Below are 26,132 nucleotides of genomic sequence, written 5' to 3'. Positions count from 1 at the left end.
ATCATTTTCTAGTCTTTATTTCCATGTGTCCTTACAAGGAACATGACTGTTGGGTTCCTAAGGATACAACAAAAACTATGCCAAAGAACTGGTTCCTGGGTCCATGGCATTCTCTAACATACAAAGGAAGGTATTTTCCTATTGAAATAGGGTGTTGCATACTCAGTTTAAGATCTTTATGCACATCTGTTTCCAATTTACCATAATATATGGTCTACTACTGAGTACAATTTATTTCTCTTTTTCCAAGATTCTTATGATTACACAACACAAAGGCATTAAAAGAAAGGGGATACAGTATATACGCACACCACACCTGTCAGAGCAGCAGCAGGGAAATGTTTTTGGCAAGAGGATTACTGAAGTATAAAATGTGGAAATGCTTTGGGATTCCAAAGGCATTTCAATGTGGAATAACATTTAAGAGACACATTTGACTTCTGCCCCTTGGCCGCTGTTTAGAGGAGAACAGAATGAAAAATTAACTTGTTTCACTGCACCCCACTGCAGTTTCAGTTTTGAACAGGACACTCCATGAAGTGTAATGCAGACGTCTGCGTAATCTACAAACCACCACAGCTTTTTCATGTTGGTATGGAAAGCAACAGTCTGTTGTACCATATGTTGTATGCAGGCCAATGTCATTTGATATTAACCATGCAATGTCAATGGACTCTAATCTATAAAATGTGACTGAAAAACCCCCAGACCCAAAACTGAAGAATCAATTTAAATTTATTATGAAAACTTTCAGACCAGAACCCATTACTGCCAAATGGAATGATTTAAAAATTAGTATATTTAGATATGAATTTATTAAAGTATCATCAGTTTCCAGAACTCTGTATAGCATAACTAAAACCAATCAAGTGCTTAAGTAGTGTTATCCTTTGCCCATATAAACACATGTTAGAGGGAAAGCACTATAATTATATGCTGTTAATTAAAATTAATGCTATGTAATTCACTTCCATCAATGCAAAACATCTGATTTCCAGTAAGATAAAAGATCCCCCATATGTGAATTTAGAAATTCTATTCAATAAAGGCTAAGATCCAAAGAAACAGACAACATGTTCTGCTTACCCATAGGAGCTTTTTGTTTCATCAATATTCCCCCACAAGACCATATACAAAACCACCACCTTTGAAACCAAGAGGAGTTTCAAAAGCAGTATGTGTGTGTGTGTGTGTGTGTGTGTGGTGTGTGCCTGTTACTGAAAGGGGGGGAAAGGAAAAGATCTCACTGGGGTATCTCCAAACCCTTGGGGCTACCTAAAATTGCTCTCTGGATTCCAGTCACAGTAAAAGAAGATTTCTTTGAACTGCTATGAAATATATCCTAAAGATAAAAATGAAATTATGGAAGACTTTGTTTTGCCAAACAAGTAATATTCTTTCCCCACTGCTCTTCTTACTTTTTAAATTTCACAAGAATTCCATTAGATTGATCCCTTATTTAGATTTTTTTTAACAATTTTGTTTAGATGGACTAGAATAGGGGTTTATTATACATCATGCTGGTGTTAACCATTATAAAATGTCTTAACCTATCCCAACCACTAATATTTTATTTGCTTTGCAATAGTCTAGACTGATTTATGGAAGGCAGTGCCAAAATCTCCATTGAACAGAGGCTTCAGGAAAGCTAGAGCTGATCACACATATTCAGAAAACCTGTACCATGCTACTTCCAACATTTAGTTCCAGCCTAGTTTTTTTTAAATGAAACTTGTTCAAGTCTGAACTGCATCTTGAAGTCAGTGGTTCAAAGTTTAGCTTTGCCTGGCTGAAGCTGTAAGGTCTGTAGCTTCATAGCCATGCCCATATTTCCAGAGATCTTCAATCTGCCTTGAAAAAAAGCCTAGAAGAAATAAAAAGAATTAAATTCTATATTTTTGGTTAATACTTCTGGCTGTTTCAAAGTGAACTGTCTTCTCCTTAGACCATTCCTTCCCAGAACAAATCCAAATTTTAGACACTGTCACACAAGATATTAAATTTTAGATTATTTTCTCTAAATGCATGTACCACCTTCTACAGACATCTATATAAAAGAGAGAAAAATCAAATACTTCTATAAGAAGTGCATATAGTCTGTAAACTGCAATGATTAAACGACTTTGAGATCCACAGTGCCCCCTTTTGCACATCACAGTGGGCCATAAACAATGGCTTACTGTGAACTAGTGATATCCTATCAGACATTGCTGAATTGCTCCTCTGTTGCTCCTCCCTTTGTTGAGCCAGGAGCAACAAACCCTGGCCGTGGCTTACTATGACATACAAACCAGTGCTTTTGGTTTGCTTCTCCCAAACAGCCCAGAATTGATAACCCAAGAACAAACCCTTGCTTGCTATGATTGAAAAACGCAGCCAATGAAGGAAAAAAACTGCTAATTTGACTATTTTGAACAATGTAAACTTTCATCTGGGGTAGCCAACATGATGCCCTCCAGATGGACTTCAGTTCCCATCAGCCCAAGGCAGCATGGCCAAAAGTCAGGTATGACAGGAGTTGCAGTCCAACAACATGTGGAAGGCACCAGGTTGACTGCCCACGGCTTTTTTTACTGGGTGACATAAATACTGTAAATAAAATATGATCTTTACGTATCTCAAAAATCACACAGAACTAAACCACAGTGATTAGCGATCTCAAAGGAGAGTTTTATGTTTGCTCACATTGAAGAAACAAAAGCCGTAAATCAAGCCAACTAATAAAGAGCCTTTCCAAAAAGGAAAATTCCCATCTGAACTTAAAGCGAATGGCAGCTAAATACTTTGCCAAATGCTTTAGAAGTACTTTAATGAAAGTAGCCTGTGGTTGCCCATCTTTAACAAATTTGATGTGAACAGGTGGTCAATTAAGTCAACTATCACTCAGTCCAAAGAAGTTGCGAGGGAAATGGACACAGGTTGTTCTCATTAGCTCCCTGCTATAAAATGAACAATAAAACTAGAAAGATAGTAGTACTTCCTTTGGGTTTCACTTACTGTCTGTGGATTCATCTGGCCAGTCATCAGAGCCAGCAAATCAGCATCAGCCATTGTAATTGTGCAGTCAGCTTTCTTATCTGTAAGTAGCAGACAGACAGACAGACAGGTGACTTGGAACAAACCGGTAAGAAAAAGATAAAGCATTCTAGCTTTAGGTAGGAACCTAGAGCAAGAATTGCTTAAGCATGTACTCTGCATGTGGGCACATTTTTCTTCCTATTGGTGCCTTTCAGGCATCGAGGCTGGGGAAAAATGTGTGACAGACAGAATAAAAGTTACAGAGGATAACCTCCATTATAAAAGAGTCAGAACTGATCCAGAGGACCTTTTAAGCATGATGGCTATACTTTAACTCCATTGTCGGAGACAGTATGCCTCCAAATACCAGTTGTTGTAAACCACAAGCAGAGAAAGCACTGCTGCACTCAGGCCAACCTGGTGCCCTTCAGATATTTTGAACTACAACAATTTCTACAAAGGTAGAAGATTCATAAGTCAGTGGCTAAAATGTTAGTTGGCATTAGAGGAGGGGTGGGGAACGTCCAGCCTGCTGGCCAAATTTGGCCTTCAAGGCCATTCCTCAAACCACGTCCACCTGCCCCACAACCAACATCATACGTGATGTCAAGTGCGAAGCAGGTACTGGCAAGGCTACAACGGGAGAATTGGGAGCTTCAAGTGAGCTCCTAATTGTTCTTTTGCCATCAGCTGATGGTTGGCAGGAGCACAGCTAAAACCATTGCTGATATAGAACTTTTTTCCTCTGCTTTTTCAAAGCAAAGCACTTTGTGCTACTGATCCTTGAAGAAAGCAGGCTTGAACTCGCCACCCTGGAAAGCACTTTCCAGCCCTATGTTTGCAACTTCCCAAGAGCTGAGCAGAGGGCTGGCAAGGCCCCTTGCGCCATGCTTCCCAAGTGCCTGACAACCAGCTGGCTGTCGGTTGCTTGGGAAGCACTGCACAAGGGACTTTGACAGGTGGGTGACACAATCCACCTGTCAATCATCTGGCATCACAACAACAATAGCTGACTGACAGGTGGGTTGCTCCATTCGCCTGTTAAAATTGGCCTGTAGGGATAGCGAGAGATAATGCTCTGGCCTGCCAGCCTAAAAAGGTTCCCCATCCTTACATTAGAGTGCCACTTAAAGAGTTTCAAAAATTTGACAGTTTTAATGAAATTTTGCTTGCTGGCAGAGAAGTCTTAAATAAGAAGCCTTAAAGGAGGTGTTTTTTTCACTACCTCCACTGCCTTTCAAGGAAGTCATGGGCAAGCACAGGCCACACTTCCCTTCATACATTTCTGAAATAGCCTTGCCAATACTACCGGTTCATGGCTACAGAAGCAAAGTTGTAATATTCAGCTGACTTAAGTATTGCCATTTGGCTTGGATCCAGAACTCCCGTGTGAGAAACGCCACTCATGGGATGCTTTTGCTGAAGGAAGCGGGGAGGGAGAAAAAGCAGATTATCTCCTCTCCCTTGCAGCATGCTGTGTCCCCTGAAAACTGCTCTGAAAAGCCCTTATGTCTTGCTTGTGAGCTTCTCATAGGATCCGGTTGGCTGCTGTGGAAAACAGGATGCAGGACTTTGCAGGTCACTTCTTATGTTCCTATGCTCCAGAACAGTGTGGGGAACCCCTCAGAAAAGTATGGGGAGCCGGACTTCCGGGAAGGGTGACTTCGCTTGTGCCTGCTTTTGAGACGGGCTCCCGCCTCAGAAGAAGCTTATCCAGATATAAATCAGTCAGAACATTTTTTTTTTGACTGATGAAATTTCTCCCGGGCAGGGAGAAACGTAGAGATCAACCTCAAAAGCCTGTTTTTGTTGGGAGGACTGGATTTCATTAATTTATGAGAAAAGGTCCAGCCAGCAATGCCGGACGGACTTCCGAACAAGCTCTATCTGATTAATGCGATACGTTTATCTTTTCTTCAAAGAGAAAACGGACTAACAGGCAAGCACCCTTCTTTCTATTATTTTTTTTACTTGGTTTAAATTGTTGCAGCAAAAAGAGATTTGTCAAATGAATCAGCTTTAAAGAACTTCTGGGTGAGCTATAACTCTTCTCTGTTATTCACGAAATTAACAGCTTATCTCTGTTTCTATTGCAAAAAGCTGTCCTGGAAGTGCATTCTAAAGATATAAACAGAAGAGGGATTTCTGTTCCGAGGAACATTATATTGTCTGGGACTATTCTCTTTTTGGTCTATTTTATTTTGACGAATCTGCTTCTTCACGACGCCACTAACTGTTTTGATGCTGGGAACTAAATTTGTTTTGTATTCTTGAACATAGAGAGATAAGGCAGGCTGCTCTGTTTATACTGTGATGTCATCAAGCCTGGAATATTAACCCAATTGTTGCTGAAATAAGAAGTGGTTCTTCTTTATTTTTGTTTTGTTTTGTTTTCGTGGTTTTAAAAATGGCAATCAAGAAAGTGGCTGAGAATCTGGAAGTAATTATGTTTCAGAAAATAATGGATGAGATTGAGATAACGAAACAAACCCTGCGACAGGGCAGTAAGGAGCTGAAAATTGAACTGAGCAAAATGACGCAGGAGCTTAAAGAAATAGGGGATCCTGTGAGAGAGGAGAATGAGATCAGAGATGAGAAAAGAAAAAATAAAGGGAAGATACAAGCCCTGGAGATTGGAACAAATGTGGAATTGGAAAAAGATCTGGAGTTTATGGATATTAGAAATAAAATCTACTGTTTGGAATTTAACGTTATCTCTGAAGAAATTAATGAAGATATTAGAGATAAAGTTATCAATGGCTTGGATAATCTTCTGGACTGGAATGACGTGATGGAGCTTGATATAGAGAAAATCTATGGAATTAACTGCAGCCATGTGACAATGGAAAAACTCTCAAGAGATGAGCCAGTGCATTTTGTAAAAAAGAAGAACAGAGATATGACTTTACAACAATATTTCAGCAACTTATTCAGAATTGATGGCAAGAAAATATTTGGGATAGAGGAAATTCCCATCAGACTCTTATTATATGACTATGGCTATGACAGCAAGATTATTATGGAATACTGATAATGGAAGATTGGACACTGAAATTACTGGACTTAACAGGACTATTGAAGATGGAAGATGGAATTAATATGGATAATGGAATAATGGCTATTGAAATTATTGGACCTAACAGATTTTGATGAGATGGATTAATCGACATGTTTATTTGGACTATGGTTATGACAATAAGATTATTATTATTATTAACGAGATGGATTAATCGACATGTTTATTTGGAGAAAAATTGATAGATATATTTCTTAAAGAATTGAAACCTCTCTTTGACTTTTTGTGGAAAGAATAAAGTAATGTTTATGAGATTTGATGATTAATTAAGATAACTACTGGAGGAAAGTGATTTTATAATATAATTTAAGAGACAGGATTGTTATATATTGTAGACCTATAACTGATTTGATCTGCGACAAATGGGAAGTCAACATTTTATTTTTTTGTTTAATCATTTTTGTTTTGTTTTGTTTTTTGTCTTTGAATGTTTTATGATTTTGTTTTGTATGTTTTATGAAAATTTGAATAAAAATTATTGTAAAAAAAAGAAAAGAAAAGTATGGGGAGCCACAGAGGGAAGGGGGGAAATTGGCAAAGTTAGCCATGCCTCTTTCTCCAGTGGGAGCCTCTGTTGGATCTCAGTCCCATTTGTGAAGAAAAGGAGCTGGCAGAAGAGACACTCTGAGCCTAGCCCATTATGTCATCTGCCGCAGTAACCAGAATGAGCTTCATGCCTTTTCATTACTAGATTAACAGCACTATCCTCTGATTTCAAAATGGGACTAACCTCTTAGTCAATTTTGCATAGGATTGCAACCTTAGTGGCATTTAAAGAACAGGCAGACCTGGCTCTCTGTACTGCTGCACTTTAATAACATCCATTGCATAAGTGTTTATGAACTGCAGAGAGTTCTTTGAACAGAAGCTATCTTGCCATTATCAGTTTTTACCAACTCAATTGATCTACGTCCAAGGTCAAGCAACCATTTACCCTCCTCTGATAAATGGAGCCCAATCCGAAGTCCAACAGAAAAAACACAGTATGCATTTTCTTCAATACCTCAGTATTAGAGCTCTTTTCAACTGATCACTTTTGTACAGTTAAGATACAGGTGTGGAGGAATCCTGTGCCCTTCCCCAAATTAGTGCTTCTGTTGCAGGGACGTAAAATTTAATATATAATATCACATCCTTTAAAGTCCATTTCTATTTTGCAACCAGACCTACAGTACCTAAATCTGTAAAGCTTTCATTACAATAAAATAAGAGTATTTCATAGTAAATAAATAAATAAATAAAATAAACTTTATTTTTCAGCCGCCTATCTGTCCGGGTTAGGGACACTCTAGGCGACGAACAACAAGAATAAAAGCAATACATATACATATCAACATAATAAAATTTTAAGCTAAAAAACCATCCGTTAATTCAATTATAACATAAAATTAATCTGTCCCAGTCTTGTAGGCCTGCCTGAACAGCCAGGTCTTCAAGGCTCGGCGATAGCTGGACAGGGAGGGAGCATGTCTGAGATCAAAAGGGAGGGAGTTCCAGAGGGTGGGGGCCACAACAGAGAATGCCCTCTCTCTGGTCCGTACCAGCCTAGCTGTTCTCACCGGTGGGACCGAGAGAAGGTCTTGCGAGGCTGATCTCGTCAGGCGGCACAATCGGCGATTCTGGAGGCGTTCCTTCAGATATACTGGGCCGAAACCGTACAGGGTTTTAAAGGTCAACATCAACACCTTGAATTGGGCCCGGTAGACAACTGGTAACCAGTGAAGATCTAATAACACTGGGGTAATATGATCCCAGCGACGGCTATGCATAATCAAGCGTGCCGCCGCATTCTGTACCAGCTGTAATTTCCGGACCGTTTTCAAGGGTAACCCCACGTAGAGCGCATTGCAGTAGTCTAAGCGAGAGGAGACCAGGGCATGTATCACCTGAGGGAGCAGATGAACAGGAAGGTAGTGGCAAAAACAACAACACTAACCTGAATTAACATCCACGCAGCCTTTGCCATTTTTCACATCAACTACCCAAGTTGCTTCTTTACCACCGGGGCCTTCTTTTACTTTGAAGGCAAAAATGCCACCAATTTTCTTGACATACTGCTCTCCTTCCTGTAGTCGGTATAGAATAATTACATCTCTTAGCCAAAACCAACAGGATTTCAATTTATATATGTATCAAATATTTTCACACTGTGCTGAACACGCGCATGCTTGCGGGTATTTGTCATCCTTCCAAGTGCTCTTTTAGGGCTTGCAAGGCCCGGCAGGACTTTCGACTACTACTATGAACCGCAGTCCCTGTCCCCTCATGAATAGCCTCCCAAAGATGCAGTGGGTAGCCAAGAGAGAAAAAAAGTATCAACATCCCAGTGGGGCATACAGACCTACAGTGCAATCCAATGGAGACTTACTAGGGCAGGGGTAGCCAACATGGTGCCCTCCAGATGTGGTTGAACTCTGACTCCCATCACCCCGAGCCAGCTTGGCCAATAGTCAGACATGACGGGAACTGTAGTTCAACAACATCTGGAAAGCATCACATTGGCTACCCATGACTAGGGAGTAAGTCCCATGGAGCTTAATAGGATTTACCTCTGAGTAAGCAAGAGTAGCATTGCACTGTTAATCGTTAGGTTAGGTTATCTGGATGGTGGCCACTATGATGAACAACCCCTTAGGTAGCAATAGATTCTGCTTAATTTCGAGGTCTCTCTACTCCAGATTTCATTCTCAATGCGGGCAGAGAAAGCAACTGGAGAAGGCTAGCTTACAACTCTTCTCCATTAAGGTTTGGTCTGGGCAGAGTGATAAAGTAAGCATTGCATATAATGTCTATCAAGTGCCAAGTGTGAGTGACAGAATAAAAATACACCACTTAAGGGGGGGGAAGTTCTTCATATTTGAAAATTACAGGCTTTCCCAATGTTTGAGTTCTAGGCCAAGGAAAATCCATGCAATCTTTTCCCTTTACTGTCCATATCAGATTGCTGACATACCCTAGATAAATTAGAACATTGACTTGGGAGACACTGACACATGCCCGCAACTTGAAGCCTGTGTTTTAAAATGTTTTCCAATGCAAATTGGCACTTTAAATGTTGAACCTTTCTTATACAACCTGTAGGAATTAAGCACAGGAGTCTCTATTACTCATTTCTTTGGTGTGCTATAGAACAAAGAGTTTTGATTTTGAACAGAAAGACTTCTACAACCAGGTTTAAACTGCTTCTGACTACTGAGGCTGCAATCCAAACTCCCTATGTGCAGGGCTGGGAGGGCTCTGGATTAGACGGAGGTGCAGGTGGGCAAAAGTAATGATACCGGTGGTAGCCCGTGGAAAGGCCCTAGACAGGGCATTAAGCTGGCCTGGGATCTGCTGGATCCTCAGGTGACCCTCTGCCATACTGTGATGGCATCCTGTCCAATCTCTGCACCAGCTTTAGGCTGGTGCGATTTGTCTGCCCTCCCCCTTTCACCCTAGTCAGTGCGAGCGATAGGGCTACAGATGCAGCAATGGCTTCACCCTTTTGTGATGCTGCTGCCTAGCCAGGGTTTGGATTGTCTTGCTAGAATCCTAACTAGGGCTTGAGAATTCTAACTTAACACACCCACAAGAAAACTTGCTGCTGTCCCCAACAGCCCAAGATAAAGTGGGAAAACAAAATTTCGTAGAACCAGTTCATATTGGGCGAAATGTCAGATATGACACTTTGCAGATTTATGCTTTAGGGGGAAAGTAGGATGGTGCTAGTTGATAAGCAAGCAACAAACGTTTTTTCAGAAATTCAGCTTGCCTGCTAGAGAACACTGCCCACCCCCAAGCAATCATTCTCCAACTCTTGCATGTAGTACAGTCTGCCTTCCATCAGGCCTGCAGAAGGATGGAGATGCTGGATCCAGACCTCTCTTCAGTAGCAATGCAACCATGTAGAATACGACCCGCTGCACCCAACACATGCATGTCAACATGATGTGCGTATGCAAAGTGAGAAGGATACCTTGTAGATGCTTTTTGGGGTGAAGGAGCTGCCTCCAGAGATTGGCTGAATACTTGTATGCGGTGAAAAGTTTCTATCATATTGTTTTCCCATATTAGAGGGAAAAACTCTGACAAATGCTGCATCAGAGCCCTCCAATGGCAAAAGCTGAATTCTGCATTCCCACTCCAGATTACCATATCTCCAAGATTAATTACTGGCACTCCATCCTACAGAGAGTTACATTAATACGATGCCTGCTATTGCAAAAGTTGCAACAGCCAATTGTTTTTTATAACTGAAAAGTTCAAGTTGTACTTTAGAGGTCTCGTCCAGCCATTATGAAGACAAAAGCAAAGCAACTACGTTGTTGTCTTAGGACAGAACTGTCCCTTGCTGGTGACCCCACCCCTTTTTTTGTGGGGAAGGGGACAAGGAATCACAGGAAACAAAATGTTTAATTTGGCTATTAAAGGGACTTGTAACTGGAACAATAATTGGCAAACAAACTAAGTTTCAAGGAAAGTAATCGAGTACATGTTTATCATTATTCCTTTGCCAAAACACGGAGTACAATTTTGTAAATTATTCCATAAACATGTTTTATTATTTTACATACCTCTTGAAGTTTCTTTTCAATTTCTTTGAAGACAAGATGTGCCTTAAACCCATCTACAGCTGCCCTGGTAGGAATAGCTTGGATTTGTCGATTCCTGAAATGGGAGAAACCACTGAATGGTTTGCTAAGCTATGCTTCCCTGACTTTAAAACAGCTCCCCTCCCCGCAAGTGTATTTTGTGTGCACATGCATAAGCATGAGAAACCATATTTTTCAATTCTTTCAAACTGAAGAACCACAGAAGTCCAGCAATAAGGTGGCCAGGCAGGTAGCATGGCCCAAGCAGTGTAGTTAAGGTAAGCATGGCTCCATTTACATTTTTCTGAATATTGCTCACATGCAAACAAGTAAGAGTCACGTCATAAAATTATGCTGAGGGTTTTCACACAGTTCTGCATCTGTTTCAGGAAAAAGAACAGTAGAAGTAACTAAACTTCAATCCTCCTTGTAATTCAGAAGGATACATTCTTCTATAGTGCTTGTTGTTTCACTGCAAACACAGAAATGAAAGAGGTATTTTATATATTCTTATATATAGGAAGACTAAGGGCACAATCCAACTCTTATTTACGCCAGGCTGAGGGGAATTGGATGTGGCAGAGTCCCAGTTCAGCTGGGCTCTGCCAGCAGAAGCCCTTCACCCAGGCTAAGCTGTGACGCAGCTGGGACCCTGCGGGCTCAGCCGGAGGTCCGCTGGAGAAGCTCAGCCCAGTGGAAGGGGTGCTGGTGGCAGGCCCGAAAAAGGGGCAGTCCAGGGGCATGTCGGAGGAGGGGCTGGGGGGAATTATGCAACATTCAACTCCCGTTTGGAACGCTCCTGCAGGTCCTGATCTGGACTAACCTTACACTGGGAAGAAGATCAGTCTAAGAAAATAATTACAATTGAAGTCTATGGAGTGTGTTTATTCCCCAGTAGGGGTATTCGGAAGGACCGGCTTTTACAGGGCTGGCACTTGAGGGCGGCTAGGTCAGGCCCTGGGCAAGGGCCCCTGGGTTCCAAGGGGCTCCTCCTTAGGGTGGGTGGGTAGCACTCCCTTCTGCGAGCCACAGCAGCATCGGTTCCTGACCTTGCCGCGGATCACAAGAGGGAGCTCCCAGGCACCTCCCCTATTGCTGCACAGGCCCGCGATGCCCACCTGAACGCTCCACTTACCTCTCCCTTGACGTAAATGCTGGTCGCGCTGTACGTGCAAGCCTGCCATCAACCAAGATGGCGGCCGAGGTTTCCCTAAGGTGCTGATGCCCCTGCTGCCATCTTGGTTGATGGCAGGGATGTGCAAGCGCATAGCATGCATGTGTGCCATCAACCAAGATGGCGGCAGAGGCATCAGCACCTTAGGAAAGCCTCGGCCACCATCTTGGTTGATGGCAGGCATGCGTGCACAGCATTCCCAAGGGAAAGGTAGGTACGTGGAGTGCATGTGCGTACATGTGTGTGCCGTGGCCTGGGGCAGGCTGGTGTCCAAGGGCCCTGGCATGCCTGGCGCTGGCCCTGGGCTTTTACTTGCACACAGTTCATGGCTGAGCCAGCGTTTAGCTGGCCCAGAGGCTCCCGAACACCAAATGGATGCTACGGACCTTCCCGCCAGCTCCTCCACTGCCAGCTTCCCATGAGTTGGATTGCTCTGTAATTTGCTTTTTTGAAGAAACAAAATGCACCAATATTTGCTAAGGACACACAGTTTGGTTATACCATGAACATCTGCACTTTATACTGGTTAGACTAATTACTAGAGCTAATCAATCTCAGCATAGTACATTTTAAGCAGCAAACAATAATTATGACATTTGTAAAATGAAACTCTGAAACAAAGTCACCTTTTGCCTTGCAACCTTTGCCCTAATTACCCAATCACAACTCCCAGCGCTTCAGTTGCATAACCAAGCTGCATAATCAAGGAAGCTTTAACAACATAATTTTGCAATTAGATAGCCAGAGGCAGCTGCTGGGGAAACACAAGAACAATAAATGCAACATCTAACTGATTTCTGTATTTAGAAAAGGCATTTAATATCACTTTTTAGGTTTGGACCTAGTTTAAATCTCTGAAATTCACTTTGGGGATATCACTCTCTCTGAACGTTATCTTCCTCAGTGGATTGCTGCGATGATAAAATCGAAAAAAATATAATGCAACCTGTTCTAAGTCCTCAATACAGGGTGGGAAAGAGTCTAAGTCAAATGCTTAAAAGGTTCACTCTTCTAGTTTGGCAAGGAAGACAGTATGCATTGTGCTGCGATGAAAAAAACAGGTAGAGACATCAGCTATTATATGTTCCTCGGGCTAAAGTTCAGAAAATTACTCATGAAGCTAGTGACTTCAAAGCATAAGAAGAGACTTGCTGGATCAGGCCAACTTGTTCTCTATTCCAGCATCCTGTTCTCACAATGGCCAACCAGATGCCTATGGGAAGCCCACAAGCAGGACCTGAGTGCAACAGCACTCACCCCCCTTGTGAGTCTAGCACCTTGTATTTAGAGGCATAGCACATTTGACAGTGAATCAATCAAATGTGGAAAAACACAGCCTTCATGGCTAGTAGCTATTGCTATCCTTACCTGCCATGAATTTGCCTAATCCTAAAGCAATCAAGTTCGGGCTATCATTAAATCTATAGGGGAACCTTTTCATTGTTTCTGTCACACCTCTCAGGTAAATATTGTGGCATTATGCTATAACATCTTTGCATTTCAAATCCCAGACTTCCATTTACTCTTCTATGCTTGATCTCTAACAGTACAATACAATATTAGACTTGGCCGTGGTAATACATGCCTGGGCTCTTTCTGGGAGGAAGGAATATAAATTTAATAGAATATAAATTAATTAAATAAATAAAAACAACAACTCCATGTTGGATTACTGCAACACACTCTACCTGGGACTACCTTTAAAGAGTCTTCAGACACTTCAGCTGATCCAGAATGTGGCAGCAAGAATATTAGCAGATGCATGGATCATATTACATCTATGCTGCAACACCTGCAGTGGTTGTTGAGTTGATCCCAGGCATAATTGACAGCATTCCTAGTTACCTTTAAATAGCTGAAGTTCAAAATACCACCTCTTCTTTTCCCAGTCTGGTCACTCCCAAAGATCTCTGAGAAAGACCCATCCGTGTCCCATCCATGGCTGAAGCATGATTGGTTGGGATGGGGGGTGGGGACAGGTACCTTCTTGGTAGCTGTGCCCAGACTGTAGAATAACTTACCAGTCAAGAAGTTCCCTTTTATTGTTTTTCGCCGACTGATTAACATTTTCCTGTACCAGCATGAGATTTCTGGCAAATGATGAGATGTTTTTATCTGCTGAGCCTGGTTCCATTTTTATGCTGTTTTATTTATTTTATATAATTGTTTTGTTTTTCATAGTTGTAAGCTGCCTGGGTGATGCAAATGTATTAGAAGGGCAGAGTACAATTTTTCTAAAGAAGCAAATTTTAGGGCATCAAAAGCATTGATTTTATATCATAGGCCAGTTGTTATTTGGGAGCCTGCTATGAACTTTTGAGCTGCCAAATCTGTATTAAAGCATGCCTTCCAACATTTCTCCCATAAAAACAGAAACAAGTTGAATCAATAAAGGGAATTATTAGCATAGCATTCTAGCACTGAAATTTTACTGGGCTGAAGGTGGCTAATTTCCCTGCTCTAGCTGCAAGGCAGAAGACCACTTCTGTGGAAAAAAGCCTGAAAAACCAATATTATTTGTAAAACCCAGTTGCTGAAGTGAGAAATTTGCAGACCAAAACAGAGAGATGATAGATTGCACATATGAATGTGCATGTATGTGAGCAACAACTGTGTATGGAGGTACAAATGTGAGTCCTTAGGTGGAGCACCACAGCCGGCTTTAAACTGGCAATTACTCCCACACATAAAGGTTTCCCACCTCTAAAACAGCCTCTGCCATAACAGACCTTTCATTAATTTGATAGCAATCAATCAGAGTTTCTTACTCTTGCTCATATGAACTGAATGCTTCTGAAGATGTTTATCTTCTAGTTTGCAAGTTTCTCTCTACTCTTCGACTGGCCAGACTTTTTCAAGATGAAATATCTGAATATCCACAAAACCTAAGTTTGAATATAGAATGCAGGAAACCCAATCTGCACCTTAAAAGCATGCCAGAAACGCCTCTCGCTTGCTTTATCAGCAGCAAGGCAATATACTAAAAACAAAACAACAAAGCAAACATGATGCCTTTTAACAAAGAGGGAAAATGTGAGAAAATAGACTGGTTAAAAAAGCAATTTCTAAAGACTGAAGGATGGACACACAGAACATTACTGTAGGTACATTTTCCATAATCCAATTTTAATTGCTTTTAGAGTGTAACTTTTAGGATGTTATTTGAATCTTCTCAGCAGCCAAACCCACAGGCGTTAAACGGGTGAGTAATTTCAAAGTCAATTTCCTTGCTATGTATGCAGAACTACTGTGACATTCAGAAAGGCACATGGTTTAAAGCCCTTGTCTCGTTTGGACAACTTCCATTGCCTGATTTTAGTTTTCTAGATCATCTTGAAACTACCAATTCTGCACATTCCTTCAGCTGTTATTTACTTTATTTTTTTTTTGGTTTTTGGTTTTATCTTGGAACCAGACTTCAGAGCCCACGATTAAGACACAGCAATTGTATCCACAACCAAAACCACAAGTTTCCAGTGGTTGAAGAAAGCAGAATATTTAGCCTTAAAAAACAAAATGCTGAGCAAGAGCTCTGCATTCACAACCAATATTTGCCCTGCTATAAAGAAAGAAAAAAAGGATCCCCAGCTGCCTCTTTGTTTCATTTGGCACTAAAGCAGAATACATTTGCAGAAATAAGTCTCTTCAGAGCCTGCAACAGGACACGGTCTTTCGAACTATTTAGTCCTGCCTGGCATTTGTCTTGATTTGATTTCATATTCAAAGCAGAGATGGTTCGCCCAGTGAAACTGCTGTACCTTCAGTGAAATTAGCAAATAATAGGTTTGAAAGGGAGAATGCACAAAAAGAATTAAAAGCTCACCTTGCTGCCTCAGGAAAGCCCATTCTGTACAGAGTGATGACTACAGCACCTCCAAGGCCCAAGTTATGCTGCAAAGCAACCTTTGCACTGGGAACCTGTCTCTTTCCGGCTTCTCCTCTTAGCTGCCAGCAAAGTTCAGCACACTGAGCTAGACCTAACGCATCAAATGTAGAGAATGTAGATCAAGCTGTATTTCAACAGCATTGTGTTGTTCATTACACCCAGCCCCGAGGAGAGGAAGCAAAAGGAAGTGGGACAAATGAGATTTGTGTCCTCAGGATGAATCCTTTTGGTTCAAAGATATTGCTAAAAAACTGCTATTAACATGAATTTTTTAAAAATATGCTTTCCCAAATTTCTCAAGAGGCTAAATTGCAGTATATATTCCTAGCCAATCCTATGCATGTTTACTCAGAAGTAAGCCCAACTGTATTAAATGAATCTCACTCCTAGGTTAAATACACATCAGATTGCAGCCTTCAAAAATGCTCATACCCAGTTTCTAGTAACTACAAAATTTTAAAATATTAATTGATGACTCTTTTTGCCATATATTCCAGAACAGCTCAGGCACATTACCACAAGAGAAAAACATAATAAAAATCACACTGCCACTAGTAAAAAAAACCCCAGACCAAACAAACTCAGATTAAAACCTCTGTAAGGCTTAATGCTTCTTCAAATGTTTTCTTCAAAAGGAATGTATTCTGAGTCACAGCAGGCTTGAGGTTAAGGTAATCTTTAGCCCACATATTTCACAATGTGGAGGCAACTATAGGGAATATAGCTTAGCTGATATAAAGTTTTGGGAAAACAATGTATCAATTACTCAGCATTTGTTTACATAATTTAACAAATTAATTCTAAAAGCTACAGCCCTCCAGATATTGCTGGACTACAACTCTTATTACCCCAACCACTCTGAAATATGCGTGTGGTGGGGGAAGGCACTAGTTACTATTCTAAAACTTTGCTGGACTGCAACTCTCAGCACCCCTGACCATTGTCCATACTGGTAGGAGATGGAGCCCAACAAGCTCTGGAAGGTTTAGCCATCCCTGCTGTAAACAATAGATCTGATACTTAACTTCAGCTGTGTTTATACTTCAGGTAGTCAGGGGTAACCGAAACTTTGCAATGGGCTGCGGTGATCCAAGTTTTGGTGGGTCCTCAATTAAGACATGGGTCCTCAGTGGGGCCCTTCTTTCCTTCCTGCCATCTGATGCATCTCCTCACCACTGTGGTCTGGTCATTTGCTAAGGAGACAGCTGGCAGGTAAGAAAGCAAGCAAGCAGTGGTAGCTGCTCCTTCTCTTCACTGCCATACTTGGTTCACTTCTCTGCTCTGGGCCACAAAAAAAGGTGGGGGTGGCAATGGTAAGGAGGAAAAGGAGCAGCAGGGGCTCTTGGCAGCAGGCCCCCTACAGAGGTGTGGACCTGTGCAGGTGCCCAACCATACCAACCCCTGACTCTGGCAGTAAGCACCCCAATAATGATGTGTGAATTAACCCTGGCTACCTGCCCAAGGGCCAAGTCATTCTGAAAAATTAAAGTCAGGAACCCGAGTTGAAATAGCAATACACACACACAAACACAGCACAATCAACTATTCATGGCAGAAAGTCAATTAAATAGCCAGGTTTTTCTTGCAATAATTTTGAGGGTGAAGCTGCTCCTTTACTGTTTTGTTTATGTTTAACACAGGAAAGTATGGAAATTTAAACATGTACTCCCCTGACAGTTAATGGCACTGCAATGTATTTTCCCCAGTAGTGTAGTGGCCAATTCAGAAGTGCAGGGTCTCTTCATGTTGGTCACAGCTATGCCCCCTCTTTGATACTGGGTTGAGAAAGAGATCCCTGTAAATGCCTTCTCTAACAACATCTGACATCCCTAGGAGCCAATTAGCATAAAAGGGGAGAATGGTAGCCACTGAAAAGAGGCTTCTCAGTGGCTGCTTCACTTCCTTTCACTCTGATTGGCTCCAATCAGCAGGAAAGGATAAGGAAGCAAGCTTGAAGACTCTTCCCAGTGGCTAACACATTCCCCATTAATGCTGATTGGCTCATAGGATGCTGGAGACATAGGGCCCCTACTGGGAATGTATGAGGTTCAACTCCAACTTGTGGGTTGAGGCTGCATGGGGTTAAACCTCTTGGTTGCTAGGCTATACTTATCCCTTTGATCTCCTGCTGTCTCTCCCTTCCTGCTAGACTGATATGTAAAGGATGTTGATCCCAGTTCCTTCCCTCATTCCCAGTCTTCTTCTTTCTCTCAAGAGGGGAGCAGACATATTCCTTTGTTTCTCCCTTTCCATCCAGCATGAGGGTGAGTACTGGGCTCAGTGCTCGTTGTTTCAACTTAGCTAGTTAGCTAGATATAGGACTCTTTCCTATCAAACATGTACTTCCAGAATAAAGTAGTTATTTCTTATTTTAAAGCTTAAAGCCTCTGTCTGACTAATCTGCAGGGAAGGTAGAATCTTAGCAAAGATTCAAACACAGACAGTCAAGCTCGCTCAATACTCTCCGTTCCGCTACACAACTCTGCAGGGTCCTACAGGACATTGGGCCCAACGTCCTATACGCCCCCAAAAGTAAGTAGTCTAAGACCTCCTGAGACCCCAGGCAACTACACCTCTGATTTTACCACTTAAAGGTTTGCTTTGTAAACCCGACATATAGAAGTGCAAATCTGATCTGCACTCAGGATGTGTGCATTCCATTTACAGCCCTCCTCCTTGTCCTAGATAGCCCTTCTCCATATTGTGACTGTTCCATGGGGCACATTCAATTTCCAGCCATTGAAACCCAATAAAAGTGTCAAGGGCAGGCCAGAGTCTGAGTTCAGTTCAGGGCTTCATGGGTTCTCCTTGGAGAATGAGAAGCAGCCACCTCTCTCAAGCCCAGTGGGGTCATGGAAGGACTGTCTGCCAGAAATTATCAATGGGTGCAGACTATTATTAAAACAGCCAAAAAAGGTTTGCCTTTTCAGTGCATTATGACAGCTCACAAGCTAGGCTATCCCTTCCTCGAGCATCATCTATCTCTGTTCCTTGGCATGATCCCTTTTCCACTACACCAGAAATGGGGAAGCTGTGGCCCTCCAGATGTTAGTGGACTACAACTCCCATGATACCTGATCATTGGCCACACAGGCTGGGGCTGATGGGAGTTCGGATCCAAGCACAACAGGAGGATCACAGTTCTCCACCTCTCCATTACAGACATGGAGGATCTCTACAATGAAGTCTAAAAACCAGGCCATAATTACATATTAGACAAGATGAGATTATAGACTTCTAGTTCACCTATCAGGGACACTCCCAAAAAGTTGCCAACAGACTAAGTCAAAAAGGTGGAGGCAGATCAGTTCAATTACTCGACAGAAATCACCTCCTGTACACAGGCTAAGTACTAAAAAGCTGTTCTTGGCCATGAAAGGGGTGACAGAGTTTCTGCAGCATAGGAGGTTGCATCATTGTGACCAAACAACATTTATATCCCCTTCTGGTATTAAGGCCAAAATCAGCCCAAACAATCATGTAATACTAATATCAAACCTTTGTTTGCACAGAACTGCAGGGCTGAAGTCCAACCTTCTGCATTTTGGCAAAAGCCTTGACACCCCTAACATACTATCTCTCAACATCCAGATTACAAGGCAGCTCACAGCAAGAATGCAGAGAACACATTGTTTTATGCCAGAGATCAAATATGAAGTTAATTATGTCAGATGTGTGATTCAATATTTTAAAGAGCAGGTTCAGTGAAATTTTAACTAATAAACTTCCTCTTTTAAAAGAAGATATAGGAAATTAAAGGGTCACATTATTTACCTACCTAGCCATACTTGAGGGCAATCTACCTTAGCACAAGAGTCCAAAGAATCAGTTACCAAATTTAAATTACTCTAGTTCAGGGGTAGGTAAGCAAAATATGAACTTTCTGCTTTAGTCTTTTCTAAAAGCTCCCATTAGTCTTCTAAGAATCCTGGCTTTAAAAAAATTCCCATTATTATTAGTAAGAATAATATTAAGTGTTGTTAATTAATGACAGCTATGCCCCTTCCTGGACTGAGACAGCTTGACTAGAGACATTTAGGCATCAGTAGGGGTTTGGCGTCCAGGGATGTGGGGGGTTGTAGACCTGTTAGTTTTGGAGAGCAGGGTCCCAGCCAGGTCCCTATGTATGAGCCAATCAGCATGAAAATGGAGCATGTTAGCCACTGAGAAGAGTCCTTGTCCTTTCATGCTGATTGGAGTAAATCAGAATGAAAGGAGCTGAGCCAGCCACTTAGAAGACTCTTCTCAGTAGCTAACACACAGCCTCTCCTTTCATGCTGATTGGCTCGTGAGACAACAGGAAGAGCAAGGGGATGAGGGAAAGTGGAAAAGGGGGTGTGCCTGTGAGGGGTGTGTGGTATGACTATCATGAAAAGACCCTGCACTTCTGAGTTTGCCACTACATTACTGGGCACTGGTGACTTCAAGGTTGGATTACTACAATGCACTCCATGTGGGGCTTCCTTTGTACTTGATCCGGAAATCTTGTCAGCATATTACACTTTTGCTCAGAGACCTGCCCTGGTTGCTCATTTGCTACCGGGCCAAGTTTAAGGGATTACTATTAGTATATAAAGCCCTTAACAGCTTGTGACCAGTTTACTTGGAGGACTGCCAAACATACCCACCTGCGGAACTGGCACTGTTACGGGTTTCACATAATACTCATTCCACAGTTGTAAGAAATTGATCTTTTAGTGTAGCAGCACCTACATTCTGGAATTCCCTGCCTACTGACATCAGGCAAGCACTTTTGTTGTACTCTTCAGAGTGCCTGCTTAAAACATTTTTGTTTAGGCAAGCCTATTCAGATATGTAGAAGTTACGTGTGTTTTAACCTGTCTTTAGATTTTGTTGATTTTAATTAGTCTTTGAATGTTTGAAAATGCCTGTTTTTAACTGTCTTTTTGTTGATAATTTTAATGTTTTATTTATTTGTAAACCACTTTGAGGTTTTATTACAATCAAGTGGTATATAAATGTTGATAAAATAAATAAATAAAACATGTTAGTTGCTTTACACAAGTGTCTCACAGTAACATAATTGAAAAATACACAATACAATACATGAAAAACAAAATAATTTAAAGCAAAACACAATCATCAAGCCAAACAACTCCTTTATCTCCTAACATAGGTCTAACTACCAGAGGCAGCCCCCAAACAGCTGCAAAGGAAAAATGTAATATTCAAATGCCCTGAAGAAGAGAAACATTTTGGCCTGTGGCTGAAAGAATGTCAGTGTTGGTGCCAGGCAACCCTGGGGTTGAGCATTCCATAGTGTTCACGTCTGCAAAGATATACCAAATATGGAGTGGTGAAAGAAATAATAATCCAAGTTAAATTGAAAAAAGATTCCCAGGTTTTGAGAATTTTTCTTTTTTTTTTTCAATAATTTTTATTCAGATTTTCATAAAACATACAAGACAAAATCATAAAACATTCAAAGACAAAAAACAAAATCAAAAATAGTTAAAACAAAAAGAAAAAAAGAAAAGAAAAAAAAAACAAAAATAAAAAATAAAGAGTAAAATATTGACTTCCCATTTGTCAAAGATCAAATCAGTTATAAGTCTATAATATATAACAATCCTGTCTCTTAAGTCATATTATAAAATCACTTTCCTCCAGTAGTTATCTTACTTAATCATCAAATCTCATAAACATTACTTTATTCTTTCCACAAAAAGTCAAAGAGAGGTTTCAATTCTTTAAGAAATATATCTATCAATTTTTTTTTCCAGATAAGCATATCGATTAATCCATCTCATTACTAATTATGATAATCTTATTGTCATAACCATAGTCAAAATAAACATTTCAATTAATCCATCACATCAGAATCTGTTAGGTTCAATAATTTCAGTAGCCATTGTTCTATTATCTCTATTAGTTCCATTTTCCATCTTCCATCTTCAGTAGTCTTGTTAAGTCCAGTAATTTCAATATCCAATCTTCCATTATCAATATTCCATAATAATCTTGCTGTCAAAGCCATAGTCATATAGTAAGAGTCTGATGGGGATTACCTCTATCCCAAATATTTTCTTGCCATCCATTCTGAATAGGTTGCTGAAATACTGCTGTAAAATCATATCTCTGTTCTTTTTTTCAAAATACACTGGGTCATCTCTTAAAAGTTTTTCCATTGTCACATGGCTGCAGTTAATTCCATAGATTTTCTCTATATTGGGCTCCATCACATCATTCCAGTCCAGAAGATTATCCATGCCATTGATAACTTTATCTCTAGAATCTTCATTCATTTCTTCAGAGATAACATTGAGTTCCAAACAATAGATTTTATTTCTAAAGTCCATAGACTCCAAATCTTGTTCCTGTTCCACGTTGGTTCCAATCTCCGGGATCTCCTCTCTCACAGGGACCCCTATTCCATTCTCCAGGGTCACCTCTCTCACAGGGACCCCTGTTCCAATCTCCGGGGTCTCCTCTCTCACAGGGACCCCTTCCAGGGTCACCTCTCTCACAGGGACCCTTATATCTTTAATCTCCTGCTTCATTTTACTCAATTCAATTTTCATTATCTCAATCTCATCCATTATTTTCTGAAACATAGTTATTTCCAGATTTTCAGCCACTTTCTTAATTGCCATTTTAAAAGAAAAATATAGGAAAACCACTTCTTATTTCAGCAACAATTGGGTTAATACTCCAAACTTGGTGACATCACAGTATAAACAGAGCAGACAGCCTTATCTCTCCAATAGTTAAGTAAACAAAATGCAGTTCCCAGGATCGAAACAATTAATGGCAATCGTCAAGAAACAGATTCGTCAAAATAAAATAGACCAAAAAGAGAGTAGTCTCAAAACAGTATAATATTTTTCAAAATAAAAATCTGGAATAGAAATCCCTCTTCTGTGTATATCTTTAGAATGCAAATCCAGGACAGCTTTTTGCAACAAAAACAGAGATAAGCTATTAATTAGTGCGTAGCAGAGAGAAGTTATGGCTCCCCAGTGAGATGTCAAAAACTGATCAATCTGGCAAATCTCTTTTAAACAGCAACAATTTAAGTCAAGTAAAAGAAAAATATAGAAAGAAGGGTGCTTGCCTGTTAGTGCGTTCTCTCTTAGAAGATAAGGTGAACGTTCGCTTTATCAGATAGAGCTTGCTGTTAAAAATCCGTCCCACCTTCGTCGGCTGGACCTCGTCCCATAAATTAATGAGATCTGGTCGTCCCAACAAAAATAGGCTTTGAGGTTAATCTCTTCGTTTCTCCCTACCCGGGAGAAGTTTAATCAGTCAAAAAAAAAAGAAAAAACTGACTGATATATCTGAATAAGCTTCTTTTGAGGCAGGAGCCCGTCTCAAAAGCAGGCACAGGCTAAGTCACCCTTCCCGGAAGTCCCGTTTTGAGAATTTTTCAAGACTGAATCAGATATCTGACATTTTACAGCAATTTTAAAAACAGGGTTAGCTCTAGAATAGTTACATTATTTATCCACAATGCCCATGAATCGGATCAACAGGACTATAACTGGAAAACCATCAGCATTTTGTCAAAACTCATGCAAATAGCTACAACAAATTATCTGCAACTTTTCAGCTCACAATGCATTTCTGTGGTGGGTTGCGCCTTACTGATAAACCAGCTGTCCATATGTAGACTTCTCAGTCACATGAAGGCTCTTAATCCACACCTGGAAGAAAGTTCTACTAAAAGCAATGAGACTTGCACGTTTGTGTAGAGGAGAACTATCAGCCATGTGGGAACTAAACTGTGTTGATGGGACTGAAATACAACTCTTTGCCTTACAAGTAAGACAACAGCAAGGGTGGTAACCTGAAAGCCATTTTAGGCTTATGTGTAGTAAAGGCTGAGGTGATGCAATCACAATGAAGGAGAAGGAAGAAATGAGGAGGTAGTAACAACCAGGACAAGTTTTGGATCAACTGTGATGCTACATCCTGTTTTCCTCATTGTGCCTGTTTTCCTCATTGTAAAAACTTAGGATGGGATCCAAAGTGCCACTTCAAGCCTACCCATGGACTGGGAATGCCCAGTGGGATTGCATACACTTTTATTTTCTTTGAACAGAGCTCCATGCCATGTACCAGAAACTCCTCTCAGAGAAGTAGTTTGCAATGCAACACAGAGGCCTCTTATTGACAGACAGAAGCTCACAGACAAATTGGATGTGGGGAGCTAGTTGTATGGTTTTTCAGATCCTCGTCATTTTACTCATATCATTACTTCTAAATTGTTCACAAAAATGGGGGGGGATTATTTTATGCCCATTTTCTCTGGATTTCCCCAAGGTGTCCGGAGGAATTTCCTGCAGCGCATGTTATGTAGGCACATGTATTGCCACAGCTGGGAAGTTCACATCCCATCCTGAACCAGGAAAAGGAAGTTCTACACAATTAGATAAATCTCTTCTTTACATAAACATAGTAACATTGATGAATATGCCATATGGGCAGTGGCAGCTGGTGGCTCCATGTCAGCGGGGCAGTGGAATCAGCTCTGGGTTTTGACTTTCAAGGAGCTTTCCATGGTGCTGAAACCTATTTCCAAAATAGGTTCGGCATCTTGGAGAGCTCATTAAAAGTCCAGCCTAAAACCCAGAGCGGATTCCACTTCCCCACTGACATGGAGTCATCAGCCGCCACTGCATATGGACGTTAGGAGTATACAGCGAATACTATGTTACACTACATTTCAAATGATTTTACATGCAAACACAACTTAAGGGCCACTTGTGGTAGAAGATGTCATTGCGACTATTGACTCTCAGAGCAAAACTATCCAAGTTTCATTGGTCTCCAACATTTTCTGTATGAATTACTAATGAAGACTTGTGGTTCAGGTGACTTGCCTGTCCAGCTACCAGTCTAGAAGCAACCCAAATCAGGTTACAGGCATAGGACAAAGCTTTGCTCATCTCCACTGTTTAACACCTAGAACTTGAAGACCTTTTGTGAATACGTGGGAAACAAAATCAAGACTACCATTTCTTTTTTTTAATACAAGAAGGCAATGTAGAGTTTGATTAATTCAATCAAATGAAAGAAAACAACAGGGATGCAAGCATTAGGAAAAGACATGAAGTCAGTCATTGTCTTCTGTGTTAGAAAGATAATAAAGGCACGCAGGAAGCCTAAAAGAAACAAGTTGTCCCACCTCCCGTGCCACTTATCACTTAGCACTGAAAGCCTGAATCACATTTTTTGATGAAGGGTTTTGAAAGGGCTGCTTCATATGCTAAAATTTTAGTGAGCAGGTCAGTCTCCATTTAGGACAATGAACACACACACACCGTAAACATGGATGTGCACAGTGGTTTTTCCATTGCAACTCCGTTGATGGACTTGTGACAGAAAAAGCTTCATGATGTGTTTCCAGTTAGGATTAATCTGCATGTACGTAATAAGGCATGGTACAGCCCTGAATAATCCAGAGGCCTGCTTTGCACTCAATAGCCCCAATCCAAGGGAGGTCATCTAACCCAATGAGTTGGCAGGCCAAGCCACTCCAGTTGCCTCCTCCCCTGCCTGCCAGAAGCAGACCCTGCAGCATGAGAACAAGACGGGGGAAAACAAAGAGGGATTTACTGGTCCTGTACTTTAACAGTGCAATCCTATTCATGTCTGTTCACAAGTAAAACCCCACTGAGTTTGGTGGAATTTACTCTCAGGTAGCAGAAAATAGAGCTGCAGCTTAAGAATACTTGCAGAATATGACTGGGAATGCTGTCTTTGCTTTTCAGTCATGTCAAAATGTCAGGTCAGCAAATCGAGTACTTACTGACAAACCAAAATTAAAAAATAGCCTATTAAATCTTTCCTTTTTAAAAAGAAAAACAACATGCAAATATAAACACATTAGATAGAAGATTATATAAGCTACCTGTAGCACCCAGTGGGTGTCCTTTTGAAATCAAGCCACCACTTGGATTTATGACCCATTTTCCACCATAAGTATTGTCGCCTCTGTCAATCAGCTCACCAGCTCGCCCTTAAAAAAAAAAGAGGAAAGAATAATAGTGCATACAAGATTCCTTGCATCTTAAATCAACTCCCTTAGGTACTCTCTGAAGATGTTATCCAGTCGAAAGGAATGTAATTCTCGCACTGTTCATAAACCTGTCCAATACATATGATCAGATTTCCAGTTGCATTTCACTTAATGGTAGCAGTGTACCTTCTGCCTTTTTTGGCATTAAGAAAAATCCCAGGAAGCTTAGAAGTTTGTATTAACTGCAATAAACTTGGCACTTTTGCAATTAATAGCAGGGTATGGGGGTGGGGGGAGGACTTCATTAACCATTATGATGCAATGGTTTTAATTTTAATTTGAAGCACATACTCTATGATCCTGTCATCAGCAGGTTTTTCTTGGGAAATAAAGCTTCATCTCTTCCAGCAGAAAGTATATCCAAG

The 26,132-nt window shown here is 40.9% G+C and overlaps 1 protein-coding gene across 1 annotated transcript in view; it reads right to left on the bottom strand.

Annotated features, from left to right (window-relative positions):
- Position 1: 1 nt before the first annotated feature.
- SCP2 (sterol carrier protein 2) overlaps positions 2-26,132 on the bottom strand; it is a 45,974-nt gene continuing 19,843 nt past the window's right edge. Inside the window, exons 11-16 of the mRNA XM_061633012.1 lie at positions 25,600-25,707; positions 15,663-15,816; positions 10,648-10,741; positions 8,031-8,160; positions 2,998-3,077; positions 2-1,864 (exon numbers count right to left, since the gene is read on the bottom strand). Coding sequence (XP_061488996.1) covers positions 1,769-1,864; positions 2,998-3,077; positions 8,031-8,160; positions 10,648-10,741; positions 15,663-15,816; positions 25,600-25,707 — 662 coding nt within the window. The 3' untranslated portion in view covers positions 2-1,768. The remainder of the gene's footprint in view (positions 1,865-2,997; positions 3,078-8,030; positions 8,161-10,647; positions 10,742-15,662; positions 15,817-25,599; positions 25,708-26,132) is intronic.

Source organism: Rhineura floridana, chromosome 6 (assembly GCF_030035675.1).
Source record: "Rhineura floridana isolate rRhiFlo1 chromosome 6, rRhiFlo1.hap2, whole genome shotgun sequence".
NCBI lineage: Eukaryota > Metazoa > Chordata > Lepidosauria > Squamata > Rhineuridae > Rhineura > Rhineura floridana.
Note: the sequence above shows the minus strand (reverse complement) of the source record. Positions and strands in the feature narration are given on the sequence as shown.